Source organism: Arachis ipaensis, chromosome B10, assembly GCF_059453495.1.
Source record: "Arachis ipaensis isolate K30076 ecotype BB chromosome B10, ASM5945349v1, whole genome shotgun sequence".
NCBI lineage: Eukaryota > Viridiplantae > Streptophyta > Magnoliopsida > Fabales > Fabaceae > Arachis > Arachis ipaensis.
This window is the reverse complement of record NC_142435.1, coordinates 144745440-144762888: the sequence shown is the minus strand read 5'-3', so window position 1 is coordinate 144762888 and position 17449 is coordinate 144745440. Positions and strand designations below refer to the sequence as shown.

Here is a 17449-nt window from a genome sequence, read left to right as displayed (position 1 = left end):
TATTACGAATAAAAAGTACTAATTATAAAATAATTATAAGTTTGATTAACATGCGTCTTAAGAACAAGTTTACTATTAATAAAAAATTTTAAATATTTTTATTTAATAAATATAAAATAAATATATTAAAAATTTATATTTTTTATATTTTTAATAATTTTTTTTAATTTATAAGATACATATTAACTAAATTCAATCATTATTACCATTTATCAAGCATTATGATATAATTAATGTATATAAAGAATGTATACATCACAAGAATCCACCACCATATTTTTATACGCCAAATTAGTTATATATTATGAGATCAAATTTTTTGTTGTTCCTCAATAATTCAGTGGTAGAGCAGTCAGTTGTTAATTGACATTTTTTATGCACCCAACTCATTATTGTACTAGGTCTCCACCCTTTAATCTATTCTTTCATTCCTTCGATTCAATTTCTTCGTCTTACCTCCATCAAATTTCTCACTACTCTCACTAAATTTCTTTCAATCTTTCTCTATTTTTCTTTTATTGTCATCACATTTATTACTTGTTTGAGCGCCATTATTTTAATAAAAAAAAATCTTTTTTCAATAAATTTTTTTTTAGTTTGACAAATTTCTAGTAGTAAAAATAAAAGCACCAGAAAAATAAAAAAAACATCTTTTTTGAGAAGCTGTAATTTATATTTTTTTTAAAAGATTTTTTTCTCTTAAAAAAGATGTTTTTCATGTAATAAATAAATAAAAAGTACTTTTATATTGTTATACCCAAACATAATTAATAAATAAAAAGATCTTTTTGCATGAGATACCCAAATATAAAATTACTTCTACTTTTTCATAAGATCTTTTAAAAAAATATAACTCGAAAAAAGATCTTTTCTTAAAAACTCACAGAAACAAGCTCTTATTCTTTGTGTATTTTTCTATTTTTTTCTTATATAATAAATTTGAAATTCTAATGTGTATATTTTAATTCACTTATTTTGATCACTTGTTCTCTTCACATACATTTTTTATTTACTCTCTTTTATTTTATTTTATTTTTTGTTATAATAATTTGACAATAAATTCAAACATGGTAAAATAAATTTATAATTAAACCGTTCTCATTAGAACGGCAATTTTTCTTTTCTTGAAAATTGAATTTCACATACTATATATAAGCTATTGAAAAAAAATGGATTTTTTGAACTACCCTTTAAATGAGAAAACAGAATTATTGTTTTCGATTTTGTTTTTCATGAAAATTATACATGAATGATGAAACATCTCTTTTACATAGATTTTTAATCTGATTATAACACAAATTTGAAGATTTTTTTACATGTTAATTGATACGTGACATACTAAATGTTACTGACCTAACACGTCAATCAATTATCTTGTGATACGTGATATTAACTTACTACGTTATTATGTCACGTGATAGTTAACGTGACACGTCATTATCTAGCTAACAGAAGAACTAATTTGACTTACGTGTTATCTTTCAAAAACTAATATGACTAAAAAATTTTTAAAGACTAATTTAAAAAATAAATAATCTTTCAAAAGACGAATTTTACTATTAACTCTATTAACTAAACTCAATAAAAAATAAGAAAAAAAAAAGTACAAACACTTGGCTGTTCATCGGGTCAAATACTTTGTGAAGACCACCAACATATAATAATCCTCGTATATTAATTTCTAAATTTAATTAATTAATTATGATTTTTTATAATTATTTATTTTAGAGAAACATTTAAATTCTTGAAAATTTAAAAATACATTTAAATTTTTAATATTTTTAAAATTTAGACATATTGATTCTTTCACTTGGGTCTATTAGATTCAACAAAAAAATCAAGCGCTATTTCTGTTGTACTGACCTGATTGATACAAATGTACACGTGAGAGAGTTTTTAAAATTGAACAAATGAGACTTTTTAGGAATTGATATGTCCAGATTTTGAAGAGGTCATGGATTTAAAGATTTAATTATTCTGTTAATCCTATAGTTTTGCGAAATTTTCAATTAGGTTTCTATACTTTTTTTCTTTTTAATTGAGACCTTGCACCAATTTTTTTTCAATTAAGTCCTTTTTAAGCAGTAATTAGCTTAATTTGATAGGAACTCAACTAACAAAAAAAATTAGTATAGAGACCCAAATAAAAAAAAATATAAAACCCCAAATAAAAAAATTTTAATGTAAGAATTCAGTTAAAAAAAAATATAGAGATTTAATTAAAAATTTTATAAAATTATAAAAATTAACAAAATAACTAAACTAAAATTTAAATGTATTTTTAAATTTTTAAAAATTTAAATGCGTATGATGCACTAAAAAAAAAATCAGAAATTGAGTTGTCTTTTTTTCTTTATTTTAAAAAACTTGCCACATGGTAAGTTATTATTGGACTCTCAGTCCCTCGGAACTCTGTCTTCTTCAAATGCGCGTGTGGGGACTCTCTCACTCTTCTCCAACGGACTCCAACAGACTCACTCTCACTCTCACTCTCAATTCTACATCCGACCCACTCTCACTCTCACTCTCCCTTCGGGAACCTCAGCGCGAAACCCTAAAACCCTAATTCCCTGTTCCTCACAAGTCTCTCAGTCTCTATCGCCGGCTCCGGTGCGTCTCCGACGCTGCGCCGTCCTTGCTCCTGTGCGTCTCCGTCGCGTCCTCGTCGTTCGTCGCGTCCTTGTCCTCGCTGCTGCCTCCCCATCGCTTTCGGACAGGTTTGTTTTCTCTATTCTTTGCGTTCTTTAAAGTTGTGTTGTATTGTTGTTGTTAACAGAATATGAATATCATTAGCCATTTTATTGTTGCTGTGAACAGAACTTGCTGGCGCCTGGCGGTAAATGTGTTTAGGCTAGGTTCTGTTCTGTGTGTTTCTTTTTCTCTTAGATTGATAAATGGTAACCTTTAAAAATAATCAACAGTAAGTCTTAGATTGATAAATGGTAACCTTTAGAATTTGTGCTGTAAGTCTTTTGTTTTTTCTTTTGTTAGAATCTTAAAACTCATTTGTATGTGGTTTTTTAGACTTGTGGAAGCTGATTACTAGGGATTTGGAATGGTATTTCTTCATTGTGCATGATATTTCAACAACAACAATAGAGCCTTGTCCCACTAGGGGGGTTGGCTATGAATCATACGACGTCATCTTCTCCAGGTCTTTGAAAATGTAGTCCACTTTCTTAAATCTCTCAAGGCAGTGGTTTTTGTCAAGTGGGCTAATTAGTTGGTGGCCACCGCTGCGGATGTATTAGGTGATTCAGGAGGAAAGACTGAGACGGGGAAATTTAATATTTTGCAGGTGATACTTAAGCGGCGAGATCTGTCTATGCGCGCCGCGATTACGGCTTCGAGGAGGATGGGGGTTACAAGGTCCATGAGAGGGGAGAGTATTTCGACAACAGCAGTCTCCAAGGTGCCGAGTCGGCGGGAGTGCTTGTTGTAGACATGAATTACATTCTCAGACTCTTAACAAGCCTCATGCTCTCGTAGTCATGAATGATTCCGGCAATGTCCATGGTTCCGAGAGCACGAGGTTTGTCCTGGAGTACGAGAACGTAATCCACGTCTACAACAAGCATTCCTGGCGACTCGGCACCTTGAAGACTGCAGTTACCGAAATATTCTCCCCTCTCATGGACCTTGGATTTCCCACCCTCCTCAAAGCCGTCGTCCCGACGTCCATAGACAAATCCCGCCGCTTAAGTATCACCTGCAAGATATTAATTTTCACCAGTCTCAATCTTTCTTCCTTAATCACCCAATATATCCGCAGCTGCCAATTAATTACCCCACTTAACAACGAGTTTATGGAGCCTGCGGCTAAGGAAACCATTGCCCTTAAGAGATTTAAGGCAGTGGACTACATTTTCAGAGACCTCGAGAAGAAGTTGGCTGCTGATCGTAAAGCACTGGAGCCTCCCGAAAGCATTGTGAGGAAGAGGCTTCTGCAGCACAAGAAGGAAGGGCTATGGTGGCTCCTTAACAGAGAGGAAAGCGAGGAGCTTCCGCCGTTTTCGGTGGAGAATGCAGGGGGAGTTTTTGAACCTCTTAAAAAAAAGAGTAGGTTGCAAAATGCTAGAACCTTGGAAGGGAGGGATCTTTGCTGATGAAACGGAGCTCGGAAAGACTCTCACTTTGCTCTCTCTTGTGACGCTTGATAAAGGTAACGGTCCAACCCTGGTTGTGTGTCCAATGTCGGTGGTGTCGATTTGGATTTCACAATTGGAGGATCACATTTTTTCAGATTCACCGTCTTATTTGAGGTACTATGGTAACAAAAGGACAAAGGCTGCTGAGGAGTTGATGGCTAACGATTTGGTGCTCACTACTTACACTACACTGGCTTTGGAGAATAAAAGGGCCGAGTAGCCGGCAAAGAGAGTTGTTTGGAATAGGATTATTTTGGATTAGGCTGAGGGCATAAAACTTTCAGGAGCCGGGCGAAGGCAAATGGTGATGCACCTTAATTCCAAAAGGAGGTGGGCTGTCACCACCACACCCACCAAAGATAGCTACGTGGACGCATTTGCATTCATGAGTTTCCTGGATTTTGAACCATTCTCCAATAGAGAAAGTTGGAACCAGTTCATTCAGCGCTCCATAAATCAAGGCCTCGACAGCGGCCACCAGTGCCTAGAGGTATGAATCTTTCTTTATTTCTTATATTTTGGAATTCACATACCACTGAATTGTGTTGCATTGTTGCGATCAAAGCTTTTTGTTGCTTTGTGTTACATTGCATAATAAGCTGCATTATGTTTCATTACATTCGTCATTAGCCTAAGCTGAATTCAGCACATTATTTGTTTATAACATGTATTTTAAACCTGTTCCACACATTACTTGAGACTGAAGAGTTAAGATTGTATTGCTGTGAAGAATTTGGTCAAATCTGTGGAATATTGCCTTCCATTTTTCTTATTTCTTTGTGTAGTTGTGTTCAATGTTCTCTGGCTTTGGGCTGGATGAACTTCATTGATTGTTCTTCGGTGTTTTGGGTTTTTGTTTCTTGTATAAGTGGTTTCGGTCTTTCAGATTGTTTTACCAACTTGTTTCATCATGTATTGATGAAGGCAATTTTGTTAAGAAGAACAAAAGACAATGAATTGTTAGGGGTGCCACCAACAACTATTGAGATTCTGTATGTTGAACTTAATGAAGAAGAACGTAAAGTATATAATTGGATAAAAGGTGAAGTGATGCATTTAATGAGGAAGGATACCAAAAGAGTTAAGTTTCCTGCTGTACTAAGTACCATTTTGCATCTTTGCCAAGTCTGTGCTGATGTAGCATTGTGCCCCAGTGATCTCGCAAACACATTCCGTTTAACTCTTGAAGGTATATACTCTCCTTGTCACACAGTAGACAGTAGATATTTACTTAGTAGATTCCTATATCAATTTATCAATCTTTTTCATGTTTTCTCTTTCTGTTCCATAATCCATAATTCCATGTGACTGCTTCAAGATCGTCGCTTACTTTATTATAGTAAATTTACATCCTTCTCATGAAATGGAAGTGTAAACCTGAGAACAGGATTTTCACAAAATTTTAACGCATGATGCTGAACTTTTGATCCTTAAATTTAAAGAGACACCAAACTTACCACTGTAGACTGAGTCATAATTCCCGAAAATTACTGGCACTTCTCTGGATTAGTGCAGTATTAGAATCAGAATGTTCAACATAATTTAGTGTCTGATGTACAATTAATTTCTTTTTATGAAATTCCAGAGTGCTCAGTGTTTTGAATCTTGGAATATGGATGAATTCGTTTTAATCTCCCTTAAAACATTTTAAAGAATATACACAGTTCTTTTCGGCTCCTGGTTTCACAATATGAATGATGTCTTGGTATGTTGATTCAGATAGAAATATCTATTTTCGGTGATAATTGTGAAGAAGAGGTAAAAATGACATTTAGTATATTCTACTAACCATACTGTTTTTAAGCAGATGTTTCCAATAACCCACTGTTGTTGCGAAGATTACTTGAAACGCTGCAAGAATGTGAAGCTTATGAGTGCCCAATTTGCTCTTCTCCTTCAGCAAACATCGTTATCACCCGCTGTAGTCACATCTTCTGCCGAGTCTGTATTCTGAGAATTATACAATCCAGCGGATCCCCCCGTTGTCCTCTTTGCCGTAGAGCTCTATCTGAATCTGACTTGTTCTCAGCCCCAATCGAGCCTTCTAGAGCTGATAGTACCTCTTCATCCTCATCATCGGATGAAGAGTTATCTTCCAAAACATCTGCGTTGATAAAATTTCTCAAAGAATCAAGAGAACAGAAGCCAACAGCAAAATCGATTGTGTTTTCACAATATCGCAAGGTGTTACTTTTATTGGAAGTGCCTTTGAAGGAGGCTGGTTTCAAGACTTGATGACGGCTGAACAGAGGGCTGGTGTTATTGATCAATTTCAAGACACTAAAGAAAATGGACCGACCGTTCTGCTTGCAAGCCCCTTAGGGTTTCAGCTGCAGGTGTAAATCTCACAGCGGCCACCACGGGGTATTTCATGGAGCCATGGTGGAATGTGGCTGTCAAGGAACAGGCAATGGATCGCGTCCATTGCATTAGACAGAAAGAGGCTGTGAGGATTGTTAGATTGGTTGTTCGGGATAGCATTGAGGAAAAGATGCTGATGTTACACGAGGAGAAGAGGGGAAGTCATTCTATGGACGTAAGGAAATTTAGATCTTTATACTTCAGGCTACAAAATGACTTCTTCTCCTCCTGCAACATCAGCATCTTTTTCTCAATGCTATCCCGAACAACCAATCTAACAATCCTCACAGCCTCTTTTTGTCTAATGCAATGGACACGATCCATTGCCTCTTCCTGGACAGCCACATTCCATCATAGCTCCATGAAATACACCGTGGTGGTGGTCGTGATATTTACACCTGCACCTGAAACCCTAAGGCCCCTGCAAGCAGAACGGTCTGTCCATTTTCTTTAGTTATCAAATTTCTATTACTAAAGAGTTGGATTAATCTCAGCTGGTGATGCTGGTGGTTTACTAAATAGTAAATAGGATGATGGAATTGAACTCTGATATAATTCGAAGTCTGTCCTTTTGTGTTAAATCTATGGGCATAATTTGCCAAAAAAAAAAATAGTTGCTTCGCCAGATCAGGTTTTTTTGGGTAGTGTATTTTACTGCATCGCTTTATTCATGCAATCTCTATTCTTTTTGGTTAATTGGATTCTCAAGTTATATTCAATATAATAAGTTAACAACCCTTGTTTAAGATTTTTCCGAGTTAGCAAAGCACTAATGATGGTTGCTAGGTGCTTGTTCAATTGCAGGATTGTGTGTTAAATTTTGTATCCACTTTTATGTTATCGGATTCTCAACTGCATTAATTGGTTATTTTTTTGTTTTGGTTGTTGGTGTTATAGTTGTATTGAGAAAAAGAAAATGCTATGACCTTGCCATTTATGATATATGAGAATTGCTTTGGAAAATAAATTTCTAAAAATAATATTTTAACTATTTTAAATACAAATAAGATTTTGTAGACAAATGACAAAAAAAGGAAAGGTATCCTTCACATGACAAATGCATTTACTCTATCAGATTAATTCGTAGGTTTCATTTTAATCTATATACTTGAAGGAAAAGCCGAAAAGGAACTATTATTATTTACTTCAATATTTTATCAATATAAGACCACTCCTTAATGGTAGCACTTCAATTGCATTCCTATTAAAAATTAATTAGAAATTTAGAATAAAACTATACATCAAAGTAAAATTCTTATTCATATCTATCCAAGTTATTGTAACAACTTTTTAAATTATGCGTTACTTTTTTTTTTTCTTATCCTTTTCTTCGTATTTCTTCTTCTTCTTCCTTCAACCCACAAGTTCTTCTTCTTTTCTTCTTCTTCTCCTCCTCTTTCTTCTTCTTCTTCTTTCAATGAAATACATGCAAACTTCTTTTTCTTCTTCCAAATTTACACACGTAGGTTTTTCTTCTTTCCTTCTTCTTCTCCTCCTCTTAGAGATTATCAATTCAATTCAATTCAAAACACATACGTCCATTCAATTCAACACAATTCAATTTATAATGAACCAAACATGTTATTAAGGTGAAACAATTATATAATACTAAATAAAGGAACATTATCCATTATATAAAATCAAATTAAAAATAACTTTCTACATAATTAACCGAATACGTTATTAAGGTGAAACAGTTGTATAGTACTAAATGAACGGAACATTATCCATTATATAAAATCAAATTCAAAACACCTGTGCCTACAATTTAGAGATTATCAATTCAATTCAGAAAACCTGCGTCCATTCAATTCAATTCATAATTAACCGAACATGTTATTAAGGTGAAACAATTGTATAGTACTAAATGAACGGAACATTATCCATTATATAAAATCAAATTCAAAATAGGTTTCTCCATAATGAATCGAACACGTTAATCAACTTCAAAACAAATGTGTCTACAATTTAGAGATTATCAATTCAATTCAATTCAGAACACTTGCGTCCATTCAATTCATTCAATTTAACAATTGCATTCCATTCAATTCGATTGAAAAAATAATCCATTAACAAAATGTTAGTGTTGTTGGTAATGACGATAACAAAAGAGGAGAAAAAGAAGAAGAGGAGGAGGAAAAGCAGAAGAAGAATCTGCATGCGCGAAGGAAAAGGATGTATTCGTGAATTTGAAAGAAGAAGAGGATGTATTCGTGTATTTGAAAGAAGAAGAAGCGCAAGGGAAAAGAAGAAGAATCGCGGGGAGGAGAAGAATAAAAAGCGCGTGTAATGACGCTCAATTTTTGTTGGTATTGGATCTACTGGATAAACTTGGATGAAAAAATACTTTGGATGTGTAGCAATTCTGTAAAAATTAACATAAAATTCAAATATTTTTAAGTCAGAATAAAAAAAATCATTTAAATATTATAAAAAAGAAAAAAAGTTACACAGGAGCAAGTTTTACGTATTATCAATGTAATTGATAAATATTCCCAAATAATAATAATAATAATAATAATAATAATAATAATAATAATAATAATAATAATAATAATAATAATAATAATAATAATAATCTATTACATAAATAATAAGGATTGGAGGGGATTTAGTGCACAATTTTTTTTTATACCCTTTATCATATACAATTTATTATATAAAAAAAATTTAACACCAAGAGTTGAACCGTAATCTTTTAGTTTTAGTGTAACATGTTTATCATTTTAACTAAAATAAAATTTATTATTATTATTCATATTTAATTTATAAAATTGTGGATTAATATTAATGCACTAGTAATAATAATAAACAATCTGACTTTTAAAAAGAAAGCAAAGGCTAAAAAGATAATTACTGAGAGGGGCTAGCAGAATAACCTTATCAAGAATTTTAAAAAGAGTATTACAATAAATAGAAGTCAACTAAATATTTAATACAGGGATTTTTCTGAAATAAAATTAAAAAAATATTATTTTTCCAAATCCAATATTCCAACTTTAATTTCAGGAATACGATATTTTGTTTGGGTTACTGTGAGCCTTATCTCTAGCGAACTTCTTCTAAATTTTTAAAAATTCCAATAGTTGTCATTGTGCATTGTGAAGTTTAAGAATTTGAGTTAGCTATTTTTTTTAGAATTTAGAGTGAAGTTTTTCGTCGGAGATTGGCGAACTCTATCAAAATTATAGAGTTTGCCGGAGTGCGCCGAACTTGCTCTAAATAAAAAAAAATCGTATTTGAGAAATTAAAGTTAAAAAATGGGGTTTTGGAAAATAATTATTATTTTTATTTTATTTTAGAAAAAAAAATCCATTTAATACATGAAACATTGTTTATGACAAAAATTAGTTCCCTCGCACGAGTGTTATGTTTGAACTTTGAAGCCTTTTCAAGAGTGTGATATTTGTTTTGGAAACATACAGAACCAGAAGGATCACTCTTAGAAATTAGAATGAAGAGAGTCATTCGATGGAAAATGTAGCTTCAAATGCTTCAAAAACATCTTTCCCATATTATCCTTAGGCCACACTACATGGTAACTTTTCCATAAACGGTGTCCTGTGTCAATGAATTGAAAAACTCTTTAATGTCATTAATAGCACAGAATCCACTCTAGACATACCAAAAGAGCATCATCAGATGAAAATCACCAAATGGTGAATCTCTATTTTCCCAATCATAGTTTTCTTATTGCACTTTTATTACTTTGTGGTATAGTCTTGTTGTTATCCCTTGGATTATATCAGTGGTAGATTTTGATCTATATGTCTGTGTCAATCTGTAGTACCCCAGAAGCAGAATCTCCCTAAGGTGAATTCTTTTTTATTTATTTCTTGGAAAAGATTTAATTTTGTTTAGTCCCCATGAATTCTGATAGCCATCAAGAGTGGAAGAAATATTTTGAGGGTGCAGAATGTAGCATCTTTGATGTAATCCACAATGCAATTGATGTGGCTGCTTTAGATTATCCCAAAATGTTCAGGCACCGAAGGAGTAAGATTATGGAGAAACTTTATTCTGTTCTTCAAGTCTGTGAAACCTACCATTACTCAAATAATAATGTTAAGGGTGACAAAATTGAATGTGCTAATAGTAATAAGCTTCGTGATGGAGGGAATAATAATGATAAGGTTGGGGATACAAAGGTAATTGGATTTAACCAAAATACTAGCAACTACACCATTGAAGAAACTGAGGAATTGGGTAATAGGATTGAGGATGAGTACCATAATATTAGGCATATTTTGGAGATTAAGGAGAGACTTTACAACCATCACAAAGAGGTTAGTGATTATAACTTATTGTGCTGAGATTAATAAAAATTGTTATGCTCAAAATGGGTTTTGCGTCTCATTTCATTTTTTGTATATTCTACGTTCAAATTCTACTAAAAAGTATAACAATAAAAATTTTTTTTTTCCTTCTCATTATTTATGTATTTTTGCAAAATTCGTGTAATCGATAACACGAAAAATAAAAACAGAAAATGAAAATAAGATTTTAGTACACCCAAATTTATACAATTTTTGTAAGTAATAAACTCCTTTCCTCTATTTTCAGTTATCCCTTTTTAGTTGTGTGATACATTTCAAAAACCACAACAAACATAACTGAGGTAGTACTAGAATTTTTTGAGATGAAACTTTGCAATGGGATAGCTAATATATGCAATGATCACAATTTGAAGTGTTCTTCTAAAAAGCTTGTCTACTTTCAATCATAAATTTGTCCTAAATTTTGAATGGATTTTGTTTTAACAGACAGAGACAGAGATAATAAATTTGTTAAGGGTGCTGTCATTGATTGTTCAATCAGTTGGAGAGATACATGTAAGTATGCATAGATTTAGGTTTTATAATTGCACAAATTTCTACAAGTTATTCCAATTCAATACTACTAAATAGTTTTCTTAACAGATTATGAAGCACTTAATACTAAATTTTCATATCCAACAATGATGGCAATAGATCATGACTTTATTTATCTCTCACTTCCTTCCCTTCTCCATAAAAAACATTATATTTCTCAAAATTTGTGTTCTTCAGGCTACAAATATTAGACCTACAGTGAATGTTCTTCAATATCACTGGTCAAGGAAGGTTACTGAAGCAGCAAGGAAGACTACTAAGTATGAGTCATGTCACCTTTGTCCTTGCAACCTTATTATCTGAGTTTTGATAACTATTGAGTCTATGATTAGGACTTATATGAAGACTTATCTAAGATTTTCTTAGTATAGTTGAAATGTAGTTTCTTTCAAATGAAACTATACCTGATAAAATATCATTGCAGCATATTTAAGAGGATTATAAAGGACTGTGATGCTGATTATGCTGCACTTTCAGGTTAGTGGTATTAATAGTAGCTCACTTAAATTGCATTAGATACTAGCTAGATTATAAGATTACCTTGTTTACACAAATTTACACAGAAAGGAGTAGTGAATGCCCTGAATCTTCCACCCTTTTGGATGAAAATGCATTGCCTATTCCTCCAATGGATGAAGGAGCTTTAGTGTGTACTATGCCTCCATCAGAACTTCTAACCGTACGTAAATCTGCACAATTATTTAAGCTTGTCAGCATTAAAGCGAAAACAATAAAATTCTGTTTTTTGTTCTTACTATTCTCCTGATGGCGCGACGATCCGCTTTCTTTCCTGGTTGAAGTTTTTTGAGGAACTAGATGAAGATGGAAGTGAGTCAACAACCTTAAAAGTATTGGTTTCCCTCCATTCTGGTTGAATTGAAACCCATTAACAAGGTTGTGTGCTTCTCTTTATGCAAAAACAGATCCTAAAGTTAGCAGTGAACCTGAAAAGCCTCATGAAAGCAAGAAAAGAAGGATTCCAACAACAGAAGAGAAGAATAAAATGGAAGTGCAACAACCTACCAATGAAGGATCAGCATCAATCCGCCGCAACAAACTCCGAAAAAGAAAGCAACAACAAATCACCATTGCAAACAATCCAAGAGATTTTAGACCTTCACACAACAGCAGTGGTGTTGATATGATTCATGGAAGGCAGAGGAAACTCACAACAGCAGAAAACAAAAGAAAAGTGGAGTTGCCACTGAGGCAAGAGTTATCAGAGTCATTCCCTATCATAAAGCTCCAAAAGTCTGCATTGAAAGAACCAAATGAGAAAACAAATTCACTTGAGAATGACAAGAAGAAAGCTCATGATAGGTCAAATTCTGCTCTAAAATGCCAAGTAAGAACACAACTGTGTCTTTTTCTTTATATAAGAAGCGAAAACAGAAAACTGGAATTTTAATGTTACATAAAGCCATGTGTCATTTTCTTTCCACAGGCATCAGACTTGGATGAGAAACTTGAAATCTCAAAGAAGAAACTCCATCAGAGATACCAAGCACATGAAAAGAGTGTGTGCCTCTTTTTTATGGTCCCTTTTTGTTTTCTAAGTTGGAAACCAGCAATAATGACTACAAAATCTTGCTTTCTGATACCTTATTTTGAATTTCAATTTCAACAGGGAGAAGGATCATAAAGTACATTCCGGATATACAACATATTCCTAGAGATGCAAGCAGAAGGTCTCAAAAAGACTGAAAAAACTGATGGTTAAGGCAAAACTAGTTCTTGGGATTCCATAACTGAATCAGGAAGCTTAATCTACCATTTATGCTTGATATGATATGATCTTAACAAACTTATATGTTAGCGTTTTAAATTCTTGACAGGCACATATTTATGCTAAGGTAAGATAGTTTCCAGAATTTTGTTAGATAGATAGTAATCTGCGTACTAATGATCGGTTCGATTTTCATAACCTTAAGTAAGTTTTACAAAGATGCTCGTTTGAAGTTCAAATATTATTTTGTTTTTATTTATTTAGAATTTATTTTTATACCAAATTTGATATTTTATTTTATTCTACATGCATGATGGAAAATAAAATATGATCAAATTAAGGATTCAAGAACATGTACATGACAAATTAACAACATAAATGATTGAACATATATTGAAATCAATGACAACTTTAACAATTGCAAACATCTAGAATGGTTTTAAATTTAATATCTGGAAGCGAAACATATTCTTCTTGCGAGTACCAATTTTACATGCATCAAAGTTTTTACTTTATCAATGAAATAAAAGAAGCTACAAACTTTGCAGAATCCAAAAATAAACAAGGAAAGGAAACAACTTTGATTTGCAAATTAGATAAACAACTTCACTGAATTTCGAAGTGATTACAAGTACAAGAAAACTCCATAGAAATTTGGAATACAACAAGAACAGAAAAGAACAAACTTGAATAAAAATAAACTAAGCAGGAAAACTTTGCAGAAAATTAAAAAAATACAGAATTAAAAAGACAAAAATGTATAGTGATGATGACAAGATGAAAAATGGGTAATGTTTATATAAAAAAATAATCAAAACTTGTTTTATTTAATATTTATTAATTATTGTCTTATTTAATATTTATTAGTTGTAATTAATAAATATTAAATAAATAAATTTTAGCTGATTTTGACTAATTTTTTTTATTAACAAATATTTTCGATAAAAAATATACGAGAAATGAGGGCCATATGGTAATGACATTGGATGATAATGACCGTACCATTGCCGCAACTTCAAATAAAAGGGTAGTTGCAATATAATGTTGTTCACACCAAATATAAGAATTAACGGGCAATAATATATACCACTATATAAATTATAGTCTTTTGATGATTATCATTTTATAGCAATAAGGACTTCGGCTTCAAGACTAGAACAAAAAGAAAGAAAATGTGGCTCTGATTGCAACATGATGCTAATGGAATTAATAGGCATGCAATATAGGAGCGGTTGTTGTACTTGTACCAAATAATAATCATATTCATTCATACAGGAAAAAATATATATAAAACTAATACATGTAGCTAAATGTAAGCAGATCAAGTAGTAGCTAAGAAGCAATAATAGCTAAAATGGCATAGTCTCTTCATACTCAATTAAGAGATTGCGGATTCGAACCTCTGTATATTCAGTAAAAAAAAGAAGAAGAAGTAGATCAAGTAGTAGAGGGGCGGTTGATAATAAACCGTACTCTTTTTTCGGTAATAAAATAAAAAGAAAAATACTAAAGAGTTCATATTTTTAGTAAAAAAAATTAAAAAATCGTTAATGTTAATAAAATTATTGATGATGTGATGGGTATTGGAAAAAACAGTTTATTATTTGAGTTTAGCCATAAAGACATATAATAAAATTATTAATTTTTTTAATAAAAAAAATACAAAATATAAACTTTAATATATTTATTATATATTTATTAAAATAAATTTTTTAAAACCATTTATTATTTGTAGTTTTGACCTTTATTCTTATGGTATATATTATCTAAACCCTTTATTCTTTTAGATCACTTTTAAATAAATTATTACAATCTTATTTGATTTAAAATAAGCATTAGACAAATTTTACAAAAGTGAATAACTTTCACATTTAGAATTTCTTTACTACACTAAAATTGGATTTTTAATCAAATTTTTTAAAGTAAAATGGCATATCCCATTTTATTCCTTTTTGTCACAAAATAAAATACTTTAAGTATTTAAAAAAAATTAATTTTTTACCATTTTAACTTCATGTATTCAAATTAAAATTCTTTCATTATTCTTAAAAATTAATTATTTTAATCATTGATTAGCCTAAAAAAATGTGTTAAAATTTGATACAAGTAAAATAAGTGATTAATTAATTCCAACTAATTACCATCATAACAGGACGAGTATAATAAATAAATATAGTAAGCATTAATTTTACAGTTTAATATTGTTACAAGATTTGACTAGTGTAGTTTTTATATTTATAAATATATTCTAATTAATATTCTGACAATTATATCATTTTTTACTTTCTATTAAAAATGAACCATATGTATTATGAGTTTAATTTTAATATACTGATAGTATAAAATATTTTATACAGTTGTATAATTACATCTCTTCTTTTGAATGATTGTTCATGTAGTCAATATAAAAAATATTTATTTTTATTGATGTGACATTATGTAATTAAATGCATATGTAAAATTATTTACACCGACAATTCATTAAAATTAAATTCTATGCATTATATAGGAGTGACAAACAGGTCAAAACCTGTCCGGCGGCCCGCGTAATCCGCCAAAAAAGACGGGCTAGATTGGAAATTTAAAACCGCCAAACTTAAAAAGCACGTCTAACCCGTACCGCCTAATATGTGGGTTTCGGCGGGGCGAGGCGGACTTGCACGGCAGGCCATGCATTTTTTTTTGTTTGTCAGGACCTTTTTTTTTTACAAATTTTTATGATGTTATTGATCTACAAGAATATGAAGATGATAATTGAAGATGTTCTAAATTATATTTTAGATTATGTTTTATATTTTATTGACTATCAACTTGAAGATGTTTAATTATATATTTTGAATAAGGGTGTACATGGTCCAACCCAGACCGAAGACCCAGTTCAGATCCGAACATTTTGGGGCCTAATTTGGTGTGATTTCACCGGATTTAGGGTCAGGTAAAGGTTTCAAAAATAGACTCGGTCATTATTTCAAAGCAGACCCTGCTTCACCCGACTCATGTGTATCATAAGGAGACTAAAACATGTATATATGCTTTAAATTAATTCTAATATTTTGTTATATTAATTATAAACTTATTATTTTATTTTTAATTACATTTGTTAAATTATAAAATAGATCAAAGAAGCATGAAATTAGAATTTATAGACAAATTCAAATTTAAATATGAATATCAACTTTTCGTTAACAAGTATGTTTTTGACATAAAGTTTATCAAGACCTGAATTTCACAGGTTTTAGACCCGATTTTAGTGTGATATGAAAGTAGTAAAATTTCACGGGGTCAATGGCTGGGTAAGGGTCTAAAAAATACATCCGATTATTATTTAGGGTTAGGTCCGGGTCAAGGCGAACCCGACAAGGGCGGAGCTACATTATAGAAAATGGCGCAATGACCTCCCTAATTTTAATTTTTTACATATAAATTATATATAAATTTCAGTTTAGTCCCCCTTAAAATTTTATTTAATCTTATTTTATTGTGTAAATATTTTTTGCCCCTTTTTAATATTTTATCTAGTTCCGTTTTTGGAATCGCTTTCACTCGACTCATGTATACTCTTAATTTTGGACAATATTTATTTTATTTTAATTTTATTATTTTATTTAAAAAATTTGATTTATAATTATATTTATTATATATTTATAATTATAAAATTTTTAATATTTGTAAATTTAAAAATTATAATTTTTTATATTTTTAAAAATTATAAATTTATTAAAATGATTGTGAATTTAAAAATTTTACGCCAGTCTACCATTAAATAGAACAAAAGAAAAATTTAAGACTGCTTTGTTGAGCAGGACGGAACGGAGCAAACTTTTCCGTTTACTACCTCTAGTATTCTGTGTTATTTTTCTAATTTGTGCAGCTATAATTTATATATTTTAAATTATAATTTTATCCACACGGCTTATTGAACTTAATTATTTATTTGGGATTATTGATAATTTTCTAGTTAAGTGACAAAGGCAATTAAAAGGGTCGCTAACAATCTAACATAGTAACATGCCCTATGCATGTAACCACCTACCCCATTTTCGATAACTCACCACCCTCCATTCTGCATGTCTATCTACCTTCTATAAATTTACGCTACAGTCCAACACATACTTCAAAATTAAATTAAATTCTCCATATGACCATATGCAATTGGGGAATCACACATGAATACGACACGATTTTTTTTTTTTTTGTTAGAAACGCAGTTGCCAAAAGTCATGATATGTTTCAATCAAATTAACACGTGTCTTCTTACTACAAAATGTTTATCTACCAATGGATATGATATGGATCCCCCAATAACGTTTGGTACAAAGGGAAAAAATTTGCCACCTACGTAC

General features: G+C 31.3%; 2 protein-coding genes, 1 long non-coding RNA gene and 1 pseudogene across 5 annotated transcripts; 3 read left to right on the top strand and 1 right to left on the bottom strand.

Annotated features, from left to right (window-relative positions):
* The first annotated feature begins 2422 nt into the window (after positions 1-2422).
* LOC107622939 (putative SWI/SNF-related matrix-associated actin-dependent regulator of chromatin subfamily A member 3-like 1) lies at positions 2423-7255 on the top strand (annotated as a pseudogene). Its single transcript, XR_015881044.1, has 5 exons — positions 2423-2717; positions 3025-4162; positions 4244-4638; positions 5073-5337; positions 5956-7255. The product of XR_015881044.1 is annotated as a putative SWI/SNF-related matrix-associated actin-dependent regulator of chromatin subfamily A member 3-like 1 (transcript).
* LOC148582008 (putative SWI/SNF-related matrix-associated actin-dependent regulator of chromatin subfamily A member 3-like 1) lies at positions 3492-4368 on the top strand. Its single transcript, XM_088494964.1, has 2 exons — positions 3492-4059; positions 4163-4368. Exons 1-2 carry the CDS (start codon positions 3492-3494, stop codon positions 4366-4368), a joined length of 774 nt encoding a protein of 257 aa, XP_088351090.1.
* A 2601-nt stretch (positions 7256-9856) lies between the features above and the next one.
* Positions 9857-13786, bottom strand: LOC107622941 (uncharacterized). Of its 2 annotated transcripts, none has more exons than XR_015881043.1 (3): positions 12982-13786; positions 12404-12633; positions 9857-12287 (listed from the first exon to the last, which is right to left on the bottom strand). It is a non-coding gene; the product is annotated as an uncharacterized LOC107622941 (long non-coding RNA). The 2 variants fall into 2 exon arrangements; XR_001616302.3 differs by lacking the exon at positions 12982-13786 and having other exon boundaries at positions 9857-12069; positions 12136-12287; positions 12404-12541.
* Positions 11572-13167, top strand: LOC107622940 (uncharacterized). The gene is made up of 7 exons (XM_016325021.3): positions 11572-11640; positions 11805-11857; positions 11944-12059; positions 12181-12208; positions 12304-12725; positions 12825-12897; positions 13008-13167. The coding sequence occupies exons 3-7, from the start codon at positions 12009-12011 to the stop codon at positions 13082-13084; spliced, it is 651 nt and encodes a 216-aa protein (XP_016180507.3). The 5' UTR covers positions 11572-11640; positions 11805-11857; positions 11944-12008; the 3' UTR covers positions 13085-13167.
* Positions 13787-17449: the final 3663 nt, after the last annotated feature.